This window comes from Dryobates pubescens, chromosome 26, assembly GCF_014839835.1.
Source record: "Dryobates pubescens isolate bDryPub1 chromosome 26, bDryPub1.pri, whole genome shotgun sequence".
Classification (NCBI taxonomy): Eukaryota; Metazoa; Chordata; class Aves; order Piciformes; family Picidae; genus Dryobates; species Dryobates pubescens.
The window spans coordinates 2,785,871-2,799,836 of record NC_071637.1 but is presented as its reverse complement, the minus strand read 5'-3'; the positions used below and the strand labels follow the sequence as shown (position 1 = coordinate 2,799,836).

The window sequence follows — 13,966 nt, the reverse complement described above, 5'->3', positions numbered from 1 at the left end:
GTTCTCACCATTTCCTGCTTCACCTGGTAGAGCAGGCAGGCTCCTTCCTACAGCCAGGGCAAACAAAGAGCTCAGCTCACTGCAGGACAGGGCAGCCAGAACATACACTCAGCAGTCTCAGTGACTAACAGGTAACAGAACTAATGATGAAGGACAGCTTGCTCAGGTTTTGCAGCTGATCACACTCACAGAATCACAGAACATGAGGGAACTCAAAAGATTGCCCACTCCAACCCCCTGCCAGAGCAGCATCACCTAGAAGTCACACAGGAACACATCCAGGCACATTCTGAATGTCTCCAGAGAAGGAGACTCGACCTAGGCTGAGATGCTGAATCAGCATCTGGCTAGTACAAAAGATCTTCCATAAAGCAAAACACCTACATGGGGGAACAAGAGAAGGAAAAGCCTAGAAAGGAAATAAAAATCCAGGGATGGTATGCAAGCCAAAGTAGAGAATTTATTTGTGAAAGTGATGACCACTTGCAGTGCAATGACAAGCATGTTTCTTATCTCCACCTTGAACTGAACTGTCACCTCCCACCTCCCAAAACAACTGTGCTTTGCTATCACAGGCCTGCTCTTCAGTCTCCAGACCACATGAGACACAGACCTGAGGACAAGGGCACTCCTCTGTGCTGTTCCACAGTTATGAAATGAGGGTTTCAGAACTTCTGCAGCACCAAGTCACTCAAAGCATCTTTATTTCAATGTTTCCAGTTGCTGTATTTTGAGAGTCACATTAATGTGACTCATGAATCCCACCCCAAATTAATTCCTTACTTGTGGAACAACCATTAAAGTGCAGTGTTCTTAAATTGCAACAATGGCCCCAAGCAAGAGGCCCTCACAGAAGCCATTTTTGCTGGTAGAAAAATGTGATTGAAAGACTACAAAGTATGGTCACTGAAATGGAAAAATAAATCTCTCTCTATAAAAACAGACTGGCACTTTATGAAGGCACACCAGGAACTACCTCAGGCACCCAACCGACAGACTTTGGTACCAGCCAGGATAGAAGGGTCCCCATTCCCAAAGGAAAAGCCTACCAAGAGCACAGGTAGGCAGCGTGACAGCAAACGTGGCTGTGATGCTTCTGCTGCCAAGCTCAGCGTGGAGGTAGCACTGCATGAGCAGCTCTGGGAGCAAGCAGCAGATGGGCTGTGTGAAGCCATGAAGGATCAGTCTTGCAAGGTGGAAAACCAACAAGGTCCACTCTTCTGTGACAAACACTGCTGGCATTTGTCTTTTTTCCCCTATTTACATTTCTCCCAACCCAGGGCTGGAAAGATCAAAGACATAGCAGGAGCAGGTGAGAGTCTGTGTGAGTGCCACCATCTGCAGGCAAGGAGCACTCCAAGTGTGCAAGGGAGCACAGGGGTGCAGGGAGCTCTCTTCACCTCAGTGGTGGCCAGGGTCAGGCTGCAATCTACATTGCCTTTACTTCTGGTGGTTTCACAGGTGGCCATCCCTGCCACTTATAGTAGGACACCAGCTGCTTGGGCACTTCAGCCAGAACCACCTGGGAAAGCGCTTCCCTGGGAGCCTGCAGGGAGAACAAGGGAGAACAAAAATCAGAGATGCTGCAAGGAAAGGATTTATTAGTCCAGGGTCAAGCTCAGAAAATTCAGAGTGCAGCCCCCTCCACCTGCCACATCTCACTTTGCTTCTACAGCTTTCAGGAGCACCTGACAGTGTCAGTGAGCATGGCTGAAGAGAACCACTCCTTCCCACCCCATACTACTCTCACCTCAAGCCCAGGCCCATGCAGCCTTTACATGGCCCCAATGTGGATGGGAAGCTGCCCCAGCCACTGGCAATCTCTCCTATTAGTCTTCATTCAACTCCACTTTGAACCCACCTCACAGTACAGTATGTGTAAATGCCAGTGTCAGCTGGCAAGGGCTATCTGTGAGTTAGGACTCACAGCAGAACTTGGGAATGATCAAGTAGATGCAAAAAAGAGGGATAATGATATCACCAGGCCTTCATGTGACAAGATGAGGGACAACACACCAGGGTGGGAGGGATGAGGGCTAGTAAGGGCCTGTTGCATGCAGCATACTGAGCATACAGCAGCACACTTACCTATGACAATCACCCTCCTTTTTTCCTTACCAGAGGCAGTCACAATGCATGAGGTTCACTCACCCCAGGCAACCCCCTGGATGGACCTGCACCTCCATTTGCCTGGCCCTCAAGTTCCAGTGCCCTGTATCTGTTGGGTATGGGCAACTGGGAGAGTGGGGAAGGCTGGAGAGGATTCATCTGCTGCCCCAAGCCGGGACCTGTTCCCATTTCCCCCATCCACCATACTCCTAAAGCTTCCCACTTCCTCTTCCAGCTTTGCCACCATACTGAGTGGTTCATTCACCTGGCCACCCTGCACACAGCTGTTGTCTCTGCTGCTCTCTTGTACAAGTGACAAGCTCAAGCACTCCCTGCAGCCCTCCAGGTTACACACACACAGCTGTATGCATGTGTGCATCTGGGCCACCACATTGCTTCTAACAATGGCTTTCAGCCAAGTGGAAACCACAGCTAGGCCCTCGGCTGAGAGGGTGCTGACCACCGGTCGAATCAGTCTCCAGAGACAGGAGGTGGCCTGTGCCCTGCCTGCACCCCCTGTCACTCTGTCCCTGCCCATGCCAAGTCACAGCTGCTGCTGCTCAGCAGCTCATTCTTCCTGCTCTAGACAGGGGAGAGGGACCTGGGGCACCCCTCTCTTTCTCTGTGTTTTTGTGGCTTGGCTGCTTTAGGAAGGGTCCTGCAGTGCAACCCTCCGGTCTGGAGCCCTTCGCCTCGGCAGCTTCGCTTCAGTCTTCAAACGGAGAAGACAACGTGCAGCTTGCACAGCACTTGGGAGCATGCAGCTGGCTGCCTTGCCTAGAGCCCTGCTGACTTGTCAGGTTTAATGGCTGCACATACACTGGCACCAGGACTCCTCTGAAGTTACAGACAACTTACAGTTTTGAACTGCCGGAAAGGCACAAACTGGACAATGTCTCGCGCAGCCGGCTCTCCCGTCAGGGACTTCAGGACACCGTCGTCTCCATCCAGGAACTCCATTGCTTTGAAATCAGCTTCACCAACTCCAACAATAATGATGGACATTGGCAGCTTAGAGGCATCAACGATGGCTTGCCTTGTTTGATCCAGATCAGTGATCTCTCCATCTGTGATGATCAGCAAGATAAAATATTGCTGGAAAACATCACGAAGCACCCAGTCAGGAAGTTCAACACCAAAGCTCACAGAACTGAAGACAAGTGGAAGGCAGAAATGAGATAGTGCTGTTGATCAGACAAAACCAGAACACTGAAGAAACTTCAGTTCATTCCCAATTTTTTCACATGCATGCAATGCTTTTTGCTGTGCCCTTCAGATTTCCTTGGCACTAGCAGAGGCTTAAATTCTTTCTCTAAAGAACTGCATTCTCTACAGATGATAGAGCTTGGCAAGAGGGGTTAGAGTGATGAAACTGCTGAGAGTGTCAGCTGGTCTAAAAGCCAACACAGCACCCCTGTACCCTTTGAATACCAGAAAGCTGTGAAAAGGAGAAATAAACAACATTTGAGCAATGTAAACTAAAGTCAGTGTCCATCAAGTTCAGTCCCTGTCAATATACACCAAGAAAATGCCCACAGCCTCTCTTGTAGGCTGGTAAGAGAGAACTTGAGGAGGGCAGATTTAGACCAGAGATTAGGAAGAACTTCTTGATGGCAAGGGTGGGGAGACACTGGCACAGGTTGTCCAGGGAAGTTGTGGCTGCCCCCTCCCTGGAGGTGTTCAGGGCCACACTGGATGAGGCCTTGAGCAACCTGGGCTGGTGGGAGGTGTCCCTGCCCATGGCAGTGGGGTAGAATTAGATGATCTTTAAGGTCCCTTCCAACCCAATCTATGAACCAGACTTCAGATCCTAAGAAAGGAAGACAACAATGCTTCACTGCTCCGTTCTACCCCATGATGCAGATGGAAAGCAAACCAACCCCACAGAGTTCCACATGCACTCACTGAAGCAGTTCCTTGTTGTGCTGAATGTGCTGCAAATCTCGCCACGTGGTTTATGATGGGGGAGAAATTGGTCGGCCCGTAGAGCCGGAGCTGAGGCAAGATCTGGCGGTAGGCATCCACTATTCCTTGGATCCCTGTAACACAAGGAAGGAAGCTGTCACAAGAGCCTCTCAACTTCCCCAGCTCTCACCTCCCAAAGGGCAAATAAGCAGCAGGACACAATGCACAGAGCTGAAACCAGACACAGATTTGCAGATTTCTCCCCTCCATCCTTCACGTCACTCCTCACATTTCTAACATCACACAGCTAACAGCAGCTGTGGGAAATGCAATCCAGTGAAGGCATGCTGACGACTTTGTTTGCCTGCCCTCTCTACCTGGTCTTGTTCAAATGCTTCCAGCCTACTCAGACACGGGCAGGAGCTCTCTGGTACAGGAACTTTTCGTTTGGCTTGAAAGCCAGATGATGGTCAGAGCCTCAGGAGCCAAACATCTCTGTACCAGCATTAGCTTGCTTGCCCACCAGGCAGGTTGTACTGTGGTACCCCTCAAAATACTGCACAAGGACCCTTAAAGGGCAAAGGCAGATCCCAGAGAGGCAGACAATCAGAAAACACTTGACTTTAACACCAAATCTCAGATCCATCATATTTTTTTGCTTGCCTGAGACCAGGGAAAAAAAGTTACAAACCAAAGGGAGTTATAAATGCTTATTCAAGAAGAACTCTGTGCCTCTGCGTGCTGAGAGACTTCTTAGAACCAAAAGGTCATAATCCACCTTAGAGAGCAGCCACTGGATATATATGAAACAGCCTCCACTAAGAAGATGGCTATAAAGAAAGAAAGTTTTTAAGGCAAGCCTTTAAAAGATAACATTCAGGCATGCAGACACTGCTGATGACACAACCACTGCCCCTGACAGCCTTCGCAGGTGGCTGCTCTGGAAGCATAACTGGCACAGGACCTTCGCTGCTCTGACCCCGCAGCCACCTACAACAAACAAGAGGTAACCAACCTGCAGCAACACCACACACATTTCAGACTAACAATCAAATTACATCTGGAGCCCTCTGCTGGAGCCTGTGTAGCCCATGCAGAATTCTGCATCAAGCCACATTCACTGTCAGCACCCAGGTGAGAATAAATCCAGTTTGCTGCACGTCTTGGTGCTCCACCTGTTTTTCAGGAGTTATGAAAGTAGTACAACACTTCAAACATCTGTTCCTCTCAGTGAAGTATTTATAGAGGCATCCTTACCTTGACAGTAAGGGTTGCTGGGGTTGAAGTTCAAAGCAAACTCATGAGATACCTAGGAAAAGGTACACTACATACAGTTAAGAGAACACAGATGTGGACACAGCAACTGCTCAGTGTTGTGAAGGTCGTACCTGCCAGCTAGGAGGAACCTGAGCTCCAAATCCAAATGCAGGAAACAACTTGTCCCTGAAGAGAAAAGGCAACAACAAGAAATGAGGAAGAGCAATTCTTTTAATAAATAACCCACTGCTCTTATGCCCAGAAAGCAGCTGAAGACCAAGGCTCAATTCCTGCCCTGAGGAATGAGTACACTATCCAGCTAACCAAGCCACCCAAGGGTTTCAGGCTTGGGCCTGACAGTTTCAGAATTTCTTCCAGTGCAGCACCCCACAGGACTCTATGATTTCCAAGTAGCAAGAGAACAGCCAACTCAACCACAGCCTGGCTAAACAGCAGAGCAGACAAACATATGTTCCCATGGAATCACACAGGGCATTCATGTTTGAAATGCAGCAATGAAGAATCAGTGACCAGCTAAAGCAGCATTACAGAGGCCATAAAGAGACTGACCTGGAAGGATAAACCAAGCAAACATGCCAAACTACAGAGGGCTGCCATTTCCCCTCCTGGCAGCAACAGAAGCAGGAGAAAGAAGTAGCAGCAGCTGAAGGGAGCTCCCAAGGAAAGGTAGCAACTCAATCTTTGTAATGTTACGGCCCTAGAACAAGCTCTCAGTCTCAATCATGGAGGCTTGCTGTGACATTTTGGATGCAGTGGCTGGATCAGCTAAGATCACTACATACGTGTCATAATCCTGGACTACACTTCCCACACTCCAGATGGCAATCAGGTACTCATTTGTCCCATCTGGGCTGATGTAGTGAAGAGAATCTGGTGACCTGGGATCTCCGTTGGAGCCAGTGAAGTCTACACCCACCTAATTAGTCAAATGAGGACAACATGACACAGATGCATCACCATAAGCAAAAGAGAAGAACTAATCATACCCAGAAAGAGGATAGAGACCAAGCCTACAGAGGTCCCTTCCTTCCAGGCACATGCATCCCTGTGCAAGAACAGGAAACTGCCTGTGTACCTTTTCCCACTGGGGTACAGGTGTAGGAAGCTGCAATCCTTTGCACTGACCAAAATGATTTCTCTAAGGAACTTTAAGAAGCTCTCTAGTTCCACTAAAGATGCCACTTGATCAAGAAAATTAAGAGCATAATTTGGATTTTGCAGTCTTCATCACTGCAGATCCACACTGTGCTTGCAGCCATTCACACTGCCAGCAGAAGCCCTCATCACAATTTCACTGCTCTGATCCACGTTGTGCTTGCAGCCATTCACACTGCCAGCAGAAGCCCTCATCACAATTTCACTGCTCTTGTCCTCTCACCTATCAAGATATGCAGTAGAGAAACAACTCACTGTGAAGTTAATCTGGCAGCCTCCCATGATGTAGTCCAGAAATGAGTATTCTGTCTCAATCTAGAGGAACAGACAGACAGTCTTACACCTCCTCCCCATAAAAAGAGTTTCATTATGATCAGAAAATTAAAAGAAAAGCTACAAACCAACAAAGCTCTTCCTACCTTGAAAGATTTCACTCTAAAAATGCCAGAGTGTTTGTAGCTCTTCTTCTTTTGTTTTTTCTCAGGATGAATGCATTCAAACTCCACCTACGTAACGAAAGCACACAAGGAGCAAGTTTCAGAACCTGCATTTACAGTGGGCAAGTACCTGGAACAGAATGGGGTCAGGGTGTCACAGAAAGAGGTACTCTAACACCTGGCAGAATTCTGAAAGTTACTTTAAAAAGGTTTGCAACTCCTTTGGCTGCTGACAGGTTAAATTGGATACTTTCCTTACCAGCACCGAGGAAAGGCCCTCAGCCAAGTCCTTCACCTCAAAGGCTGTTACTGTGCGTGCAGTGATGGGACAGTGTCACTGTGCTGCAGGGGGGAGAAGCTGATCACTGATAGGAGCATCTCTCAACACAATCTGGAGGTGGAAGAGGCCAAAGAAGTATAGACTGCAGGTCCCCAAGGGCAGTGTTTCAATTTTGTTTTGCTCACATTAGTTCTGATTTCACATGGGCTGGAGGAAAAGGGAAGAATCTTTCACGAGCTCTAGGATGACAACCACAGAAATCAAGCTGGTTGGCAGCTGGGAGCAGTTCCAGTCTATGCCCTGCATGCAGATTCATCTGTCAGCATTCAGATGAGACAACTCTATGAGGATGAGCTTCAAAACACTAGTTTTCACTGAAGACAGCACGGAGAAACTGCCACCAGGTGCGAAGGGCTCCAACTTACTCTAAACTGGATGCCCAAGAAGACAAGGGAAGAAGAGGGTCCCTTGGAAGCACTGCTTCTGTTAGCTAGAAAGGCAACCATAGTCCTTGTCAGGGTGACCAGTTCAAGCACAAACAGTACCTCTGCACTCATGGTAAAGCATGACCAAGTCTTGACTCAGCAGAGGCAAAAGCAAGCCCCACTGCTGGGAAAAGTGGCTAGCAGACAGCAGGCTCAAGGACTTCCTTAGGAACAGGAATGGCAGCAGTACCCCAGCAGAACAGAGCTACAGAATTCCAGCACCAGGTTTTATTCTTCCCAGATGCTGGCTTAGTTATAGAGAGACAGAAAAATTCACCTTTGGAGGCTACAGCTAAAAACACATCACTGAGGGCAGCATTAACAGGGGGCTGTAAAAGCCAACTCTGGACTAAGTCAGCAAGGGATTGTGGAAGCTCACCGGAGAGCCATCTGCTGCTCCCTGCAGCTGGGCCAGGTCAGTCTCAAAGGTGCCTATCAGGTCATGGGAGCCATCACTGTCGTGGTCTGCACACTGCACCTGCAAGGGGAGAGAGCCAGCCACAGGCAGGTGAAGCACAGGGGGAGAGCAGCAGCTGCCACCACCTCAGCGCCTGCTCCCGACAGCTCTGCAGCCACAGCAGTGAGCTGCTCATCACACCTCGACTGGTGGTGTCACCTGGATCACTCACTGAGCTGACAGGAAGGGACACTCAGCATCACAGAAAGCCCTAACACTTCATAGCCCAGATGTGTAAATGCAGGATCACACCAGACAGGACATGAAGCCAGGGTAATGAGAAGCAACCAAGACTTTGTTATCTAAGCCCTTTCTGAGCAGACTCTTTTCTTCTGCCCAGCAGCAACTTACAAAGAAACTGTGATTTCATAAACTCACACAATGGGTTGGGTTGGAAGGGACCTTAAAGATCATCCAGTTCCAACACCACAGGCAGGGACACCTCCCACTAGGCCAGGTTCTCAAAGCCTCATCCAGCCTGACCTCCAGGCAGGAGGCAGCCACAGCCTCCCTGGGCAACCTGTGCCAGAGTCTCCCCACCCTCACTCTGAAGAATTTCTTCCTCATCTCCAGTCTCAATCTCTCTCTTCCAGCTCAAAGCCATTGTCCTTCATCCTGGCACTCCCAGCCCTTATCAAAAGTCCCTCCCCAGCACTTGTGGAGCCCTTTCAGGTACTGGAAGGCTGCTCAAAGGTTCCCCTGGAACCTTCTCTTCTCCAGGCTTAACGGTTCCAATTCCATCAGCCTGTCCCCACTGGGGAGGTTATCCAGTCCTCTGATCATCTTTGTGGCCCCCTCTGGCCCTTCTCCCATCAGCTCCAGGTCCTTTTTGTGTTAGGGACCCCAGCACTGGAGGCAATGCAGCAGAGCAGAATCACAGCACTTTTCTCTGCATCTTGTGTCAATGAAGTTACTTAAACACCCAGTTATGTTTAAAGTAGCATCAAAGGCTTTGGAACCAGGTAATGCCAAACAGCAATGCACTTGAAGTTAAAAACATGCTAACCACTATGGCTCAAAGCAAGCACAGTAAGGCATCCACTGTCAGGAGCTGCCCACAGACCAGCCATGAGCAGCATTTCTAACATGCATAATGCACACACCTGCAGAACATGATTCCAGCAGCAGTCTCATCAGCTGCCTCCTCCACACTGCAGTTCACCTGCCACAGGTCCAAGAACTCTCCAAGACCTGCTGATACATACTCCAGTATAAACCACAGTGACAGTTTTCTCCTCAGGACAAAGGGACAGGATGCACCCATGTGTTACACCTCACTAAGGATGTAAATCCAAAGGCTATGCATCTGAACTGAGACAGGCTTCTTTTAGGACTACTTCAACCCACCACAGAACTTCCACTGTTATCCATGGGAAGCCAGCATAGGTCAGATGAATTATGCTCTAGTCTAGACACCTAAATGAGAAGCAAAACCTTATCCTGGCCTGCATCCAAAGCAGCATGGCCAGCAGGTCAAGAGAGGGGATTCTGTCCCTCTGCTCTGCTAAGCCCTCAACTGCAGTGTTGTCTTCAGCTATGGGGGCCCCCAAACAAGAGACATGGATCTACTGGAGATGGTCCAGAGGAGGCCATGAAGATGAGCAGAGGGCTGGAGCACCTCTCCTATGGGGAGAAGCTGAGGCACTTGAGGATGTTCAGCCTGGAGAAATGAAGGCTCCAGGGAGACTTTAGAATTCCATTTCAATATCTGAAGAGGACCCACAGGAAGGCTGAGGAGGGACTGTTCAAAAGGGCCTGTAGGGGTAGGATGAGGGGCAAGGGTTTGAAACTGGAGCAGGGAAGATTTAGGTTCACTATTAGGAGGAAGTTCTGCACAATGACAGTGGTGAAACACTGAACAGGTTGCCCAGGGAGGAGACATTTCAGGTCAGACTTGATGTGGCCCTGGGCAGCCTGATTTAGTTGCAGGTGTCCTCCTTCCTGCAGGAGTGTCTGACAAGATGGCCTTTAAGAGTCCCTTCCAAGCCAATGCAATCTGTGAATCCTTTAGCCTCTTGATGGAAAAACAAGACCACCTCACAGACAGTGCCCCCCTTCTCCCACTTTTATCCTTCCCAACCTGACACTTTCCCACTCTTCCACATGCTCCACCACTGTTGACATCCATTCCACCTCTCTCAGCAATTCTGATGTTTAAACATCACCCTAAAGTAACTGTGCAATGCCAGGGACACCAACAAACACAGTTTTTAGACAGAAGCCAAGGTGTGGACTCCTGGTGCAGGGTGCTCCTCATGCCAACACACCTGGAACACTGCAGAGAATTCAGCAGCTGCAGCCTCCATCCACCTCTGCTCCCTTCCTTTGCTCCTCCTGCCCCTCCAGCCATGTCACTAAAACTGGAGTGAAGAGCAGTTCCCTGTTAGCTCACAGCACAGTACAGCTCAGAACAGATCTCTTTGTGCAAGGGCTTTCTAAAGCTGGGCAAGAATCAGTGCCTGCAGCCCACAGCATGGTGCTGCTGCTGCAGACAAAATCCTGGGAGCAGTATTGCAGAATACTGCATAGAGTCATAGGCTGGGAGGGGTTGGAAGGGACCTCCAGAGTCCAACCTGCAGTGCAAAGCAGGATCACCCAGCACAGGTCACACAGGAACATGCCCAGATGGGTTTGGAATGTCTCCACAAGCTCTCTGGGCAGCCTGCTCCAGGGCTCCAGCACCCTCACACTAAAAAAAGTTTCTCCTCAAGCTGAGATGGAATTTCCTGTGGTTGAGTTTATGTCCACTGTCCCTCATCCTATCCCTGCAAAGAGCCTGGCTCCATCCTACTGACAGCAGCATTCAGATATAGACATGGATAAGGTCACCTCTCAGCCTTCTCTTCTCCAGGCCTCTCAGCCTTCCCTCATCAGACAGATACCCAGTCCCTTCAGCATCTCCATAGCTGTGGAGCTCTCTCCAGCAGCACCCTGTCCTCCTTTAACTGGGGAGCCCAGAACTGTACACAGTATTCCAGATGTAGTCTAACTAGGGCTGGATAGAAGGGGAGGAGAACCTCCCTCGACCTGCTGGCCACACTCCTAACACATTCAAGTCCACTATTGGCCTTGTTGGCCACCAGGGCACATTGCTGTCCTATGGATAACCTACTGTCTATAAATTACCAATCAATTATTAATCAATAAATCCATGATCATTTATTTCATGATTATTTCCTGCAAATTAACTACCCAATACTCATTATGAGCCTTGCAATATGGTCAGCAAGTACAAGACAGGAGGAACTCTCACATCTCACAGTACATAAATGCCACAAACTGGCAGCTTGGGTCCCAATACCAACCCCCCCAAATTCCACATCTGCCATTTCCACCTCCATGGCTGTGGGGCAGACATGTTGCTTTCATTTGCTCATATCTCTAGTAAAACTGTCAAGAAGCTCAGGCTGTGCCACAGGTCTGAGCTGCTCTTCAACACAGAGCAAGGAGAACATCACTCTGCATCACACTGAAGCATCACCAAAGCATTCAGTAGCCTTATCAGTGTGAGCAGAAGGGTCACAGCTCATCAGCACACCACCTCACACTCAGCTGGCAAAGCTGGTGCTTAGGGGACACATCAATATGGCTGTTTCCATTGTGCTGAAGTCCAAGGAGTTCTTCCTTCACCTTTACTTCACACAGACAGAATCATTCTGGTTGTGGAAAAGCCCTGTCAGATCATCCAGTCCAACCATTCTCCAGCTCTACCAGGGCTGGTACTAATCCATGTCCCTTAGCACCACAACTCTGTGTCTTGTAAACACCTTCAAGGACAGAGACTCAACCAGCTCCCTGGGCAGCCTGTTCCAGTGTTTGAGAAACACTTTCAGTGAAGAAGTTTCTTCTAATGTCCAACCTAAATCTCTCCTGGGGCAACCTGAGGCCATTTCCTATCGTCCTATCACTTGCTACTAGGCAGAGGAGACCAAACCACATCTCAGTACAATCTCCTTTCAAGGAGCTGAAGAGTGACAAGATCTGCCCTCAGCTTCCTCCTCTCCAGACTGAACAGTCTCAGCTCCCTCAGCTACTCCTCACCAGCCCTGCTCTCCAGCACTTCCCCAGTTTCACTGCCCTTCTCTGCACCTCAGTGCCTTTCTTGTAAGTGACAGCCCCAAGGCTGATCACGATGCTCAAGGTGTGGCCTTACCAGTGTCCACTACAGGGGCATGATCCCTTCCCCTCTCCTGCTGTCCACACCATTGCTGATCCAGGCCAGGATGCTGGTGGCCTTCATGGACACCTGGGCACATGCTGGTTCATCTAGCTGGCTGCCAGCCAGCACACCCAGGTCCTGCTCTACTGGGCAGCTTTACAGCCACTCTTCCTCAAGCCTGTAGCATTGCATGAGACTGCTGCAACCCAAGTGCAGAACCTGGCATTAGCCTTGGCCCACCAATCCAGCCTGTCCACACCCTTCTGCCTTTCTTCTCTCAAGCAGATCAACATTCCCTCCCACCTAAGTGTCATCTGCAAACTTAGTGAGGGCACAGTCAATCTGCTTGTTGACTTACATCCTAGGAACCTCTGGACAAGAGGTTGAGGGCAGCAAACACTAAAGAAAAAAACCAATCAGCACAATGGTGGTGGGAAAGTTGCTAGGCAGAAAGGGACCTGAGGGTGCTGACTGATAGCTAATAGAATATGAGTCTGCTTGGGTGGCCAAGAAGGCCACCAGCATCCTGGCCTGCACCAAGAGTAAGTGTGGCTAGCAGGGAGGTGATTGTCCCACTGTGCTGGGCTCTGCTGAGGGCAAACCTTGAATCCTGGGTTCAGTTTTAGTTGTCACAGTGTAAGAGAGACACTGAGGGGCTGGAGCAGGTCCAGAGAAGGGCAACAATGCTGGTGAGGGGTCTGGAGAACAGGGCTAGTGAGGAAAGGCTGAGGGACCTGGGGGTGTTCAGTCTGGAGAAAAGGAGGCTGAGAGCAGACCTCACTGATCTCTACAGCTCCCTGAAAACAGGCTGAAGTGAGGAGGGGGTTGGTCTGCTCTCCCACGACATGAAACAGGACAAGAGAAAATGTTTAAATTGGACAAGGAGCAATTCCCTCACCAAAAAGGTTGTCAAGCCCTGGGAAAGGCTGCCCAGGGAAGCAGGGGAGTCCCCATCCCGGGAAGGGCTTTGTAAGACGTGTCAATGTGATGCGGAGGGACACGTTAGCAGGGGCTTGGCAGTGCTGGGCTAATGGTTGAACTCCATGACCTTAAAGGTCTTCCCCAACCTAAACAAGTCTTAGATGCTATGGCATGTTCCCCACTGCAGAACAGGGCATGGCAGAACACCTGCAACCCCCCCTTCTCGCCTGGGATACCCCAGAGAGTCCTTAGCAACCAAGAGACCAAAGGGACCACAGCACTGACACCACGCTGGCTGCCACCATGCAGCCACCAGGCCCCCTGGCACCCCAGCTCCTTCGGAACTCTGTGCTCCCCAAAACCTTCTACACCCAAGGTAGGACCAACCCTGACCCATGCATCTCAGGGAAGCTCCTGGGGGCAAGAGTGGAGGTGACCACTGCTCTTCTTTCTCAGGCACAGCCAACTTGTGCCAGCTACCCAGACAGGAGCAGCCCTTCCCCACAGCCAGGGCACTCCCTGTGGAAGTGGTACCCCAGGCTCTCCAGGCACCACCAGCAGGTATGGCACCCATCTGCTCTGGCACCTTCAGCACCCCCAACCCCCTGGCACTCCCAGTAAACCCATCACACCCACCCAGGCACACAGCAATTCAGCGAGCCAGGGCAAGCATCCCTGCCCCCACCTGGGTGATGTGTGCCCAGCAAATCCAATTCCCAGACAGTTCCCTTGGCGCTCAGGCTCATCCCTCCCAAGGCACCTCCTTCAGGTGTGTCTCCT

General features: G+C 50.1%; 1 protein-coding gene across 2 annotated transcripts in view; it reads right to left on the bottom strand.

The window, feature by feature from the left end:
• Positions 1-790: 790 nt before the first annotated feature.
• Positions 791-13,966, bottom strand: part of RBM12 (RNA binding motif protein 12) — a 49,514-nt gene continuing 36,338 nt past the window's right edge. For both annotated transcript variants that reach the window (XM_054173649.1, XM_054173648.1), the window contains 9 exons: positions 8,029-8,127; positions 6,867-6,953; positions 6,703-6,762; positions 6,075-6,208; positions 5,403-5,457; positions 5,272-5,323; positions 4,015-4,148; positions 2,968-3,204; positions 791-1,546 (listed from right to left, as the gene is read on the bottom strand). In XM_054173649.1, coding sequence (XP_054029624.1) covers positions 1,430-1,546; positions 2,968-3,204; positions 4,015-4,148; positions 5,272-5,323; positions 5,403-5,457; positions 6,075-6,208; positions 6,703-6,762; positions 6,867-6,953; positions 8,029-8,127 — 975 coding nt within the window. In that variant the 3' untranslated portion in view covers positions 791-1,429. The remainder of the gene's footprint in view (positions 1,547-2,967; positions 3,205-4,014; positions 4,149-5,271; positions 5,324-5,402; positions 5,458-6,074; positions 6,209-6,702; positions 6,763-6,866; positions 6,954-8,028; positions 8,128-13,966) is intronic.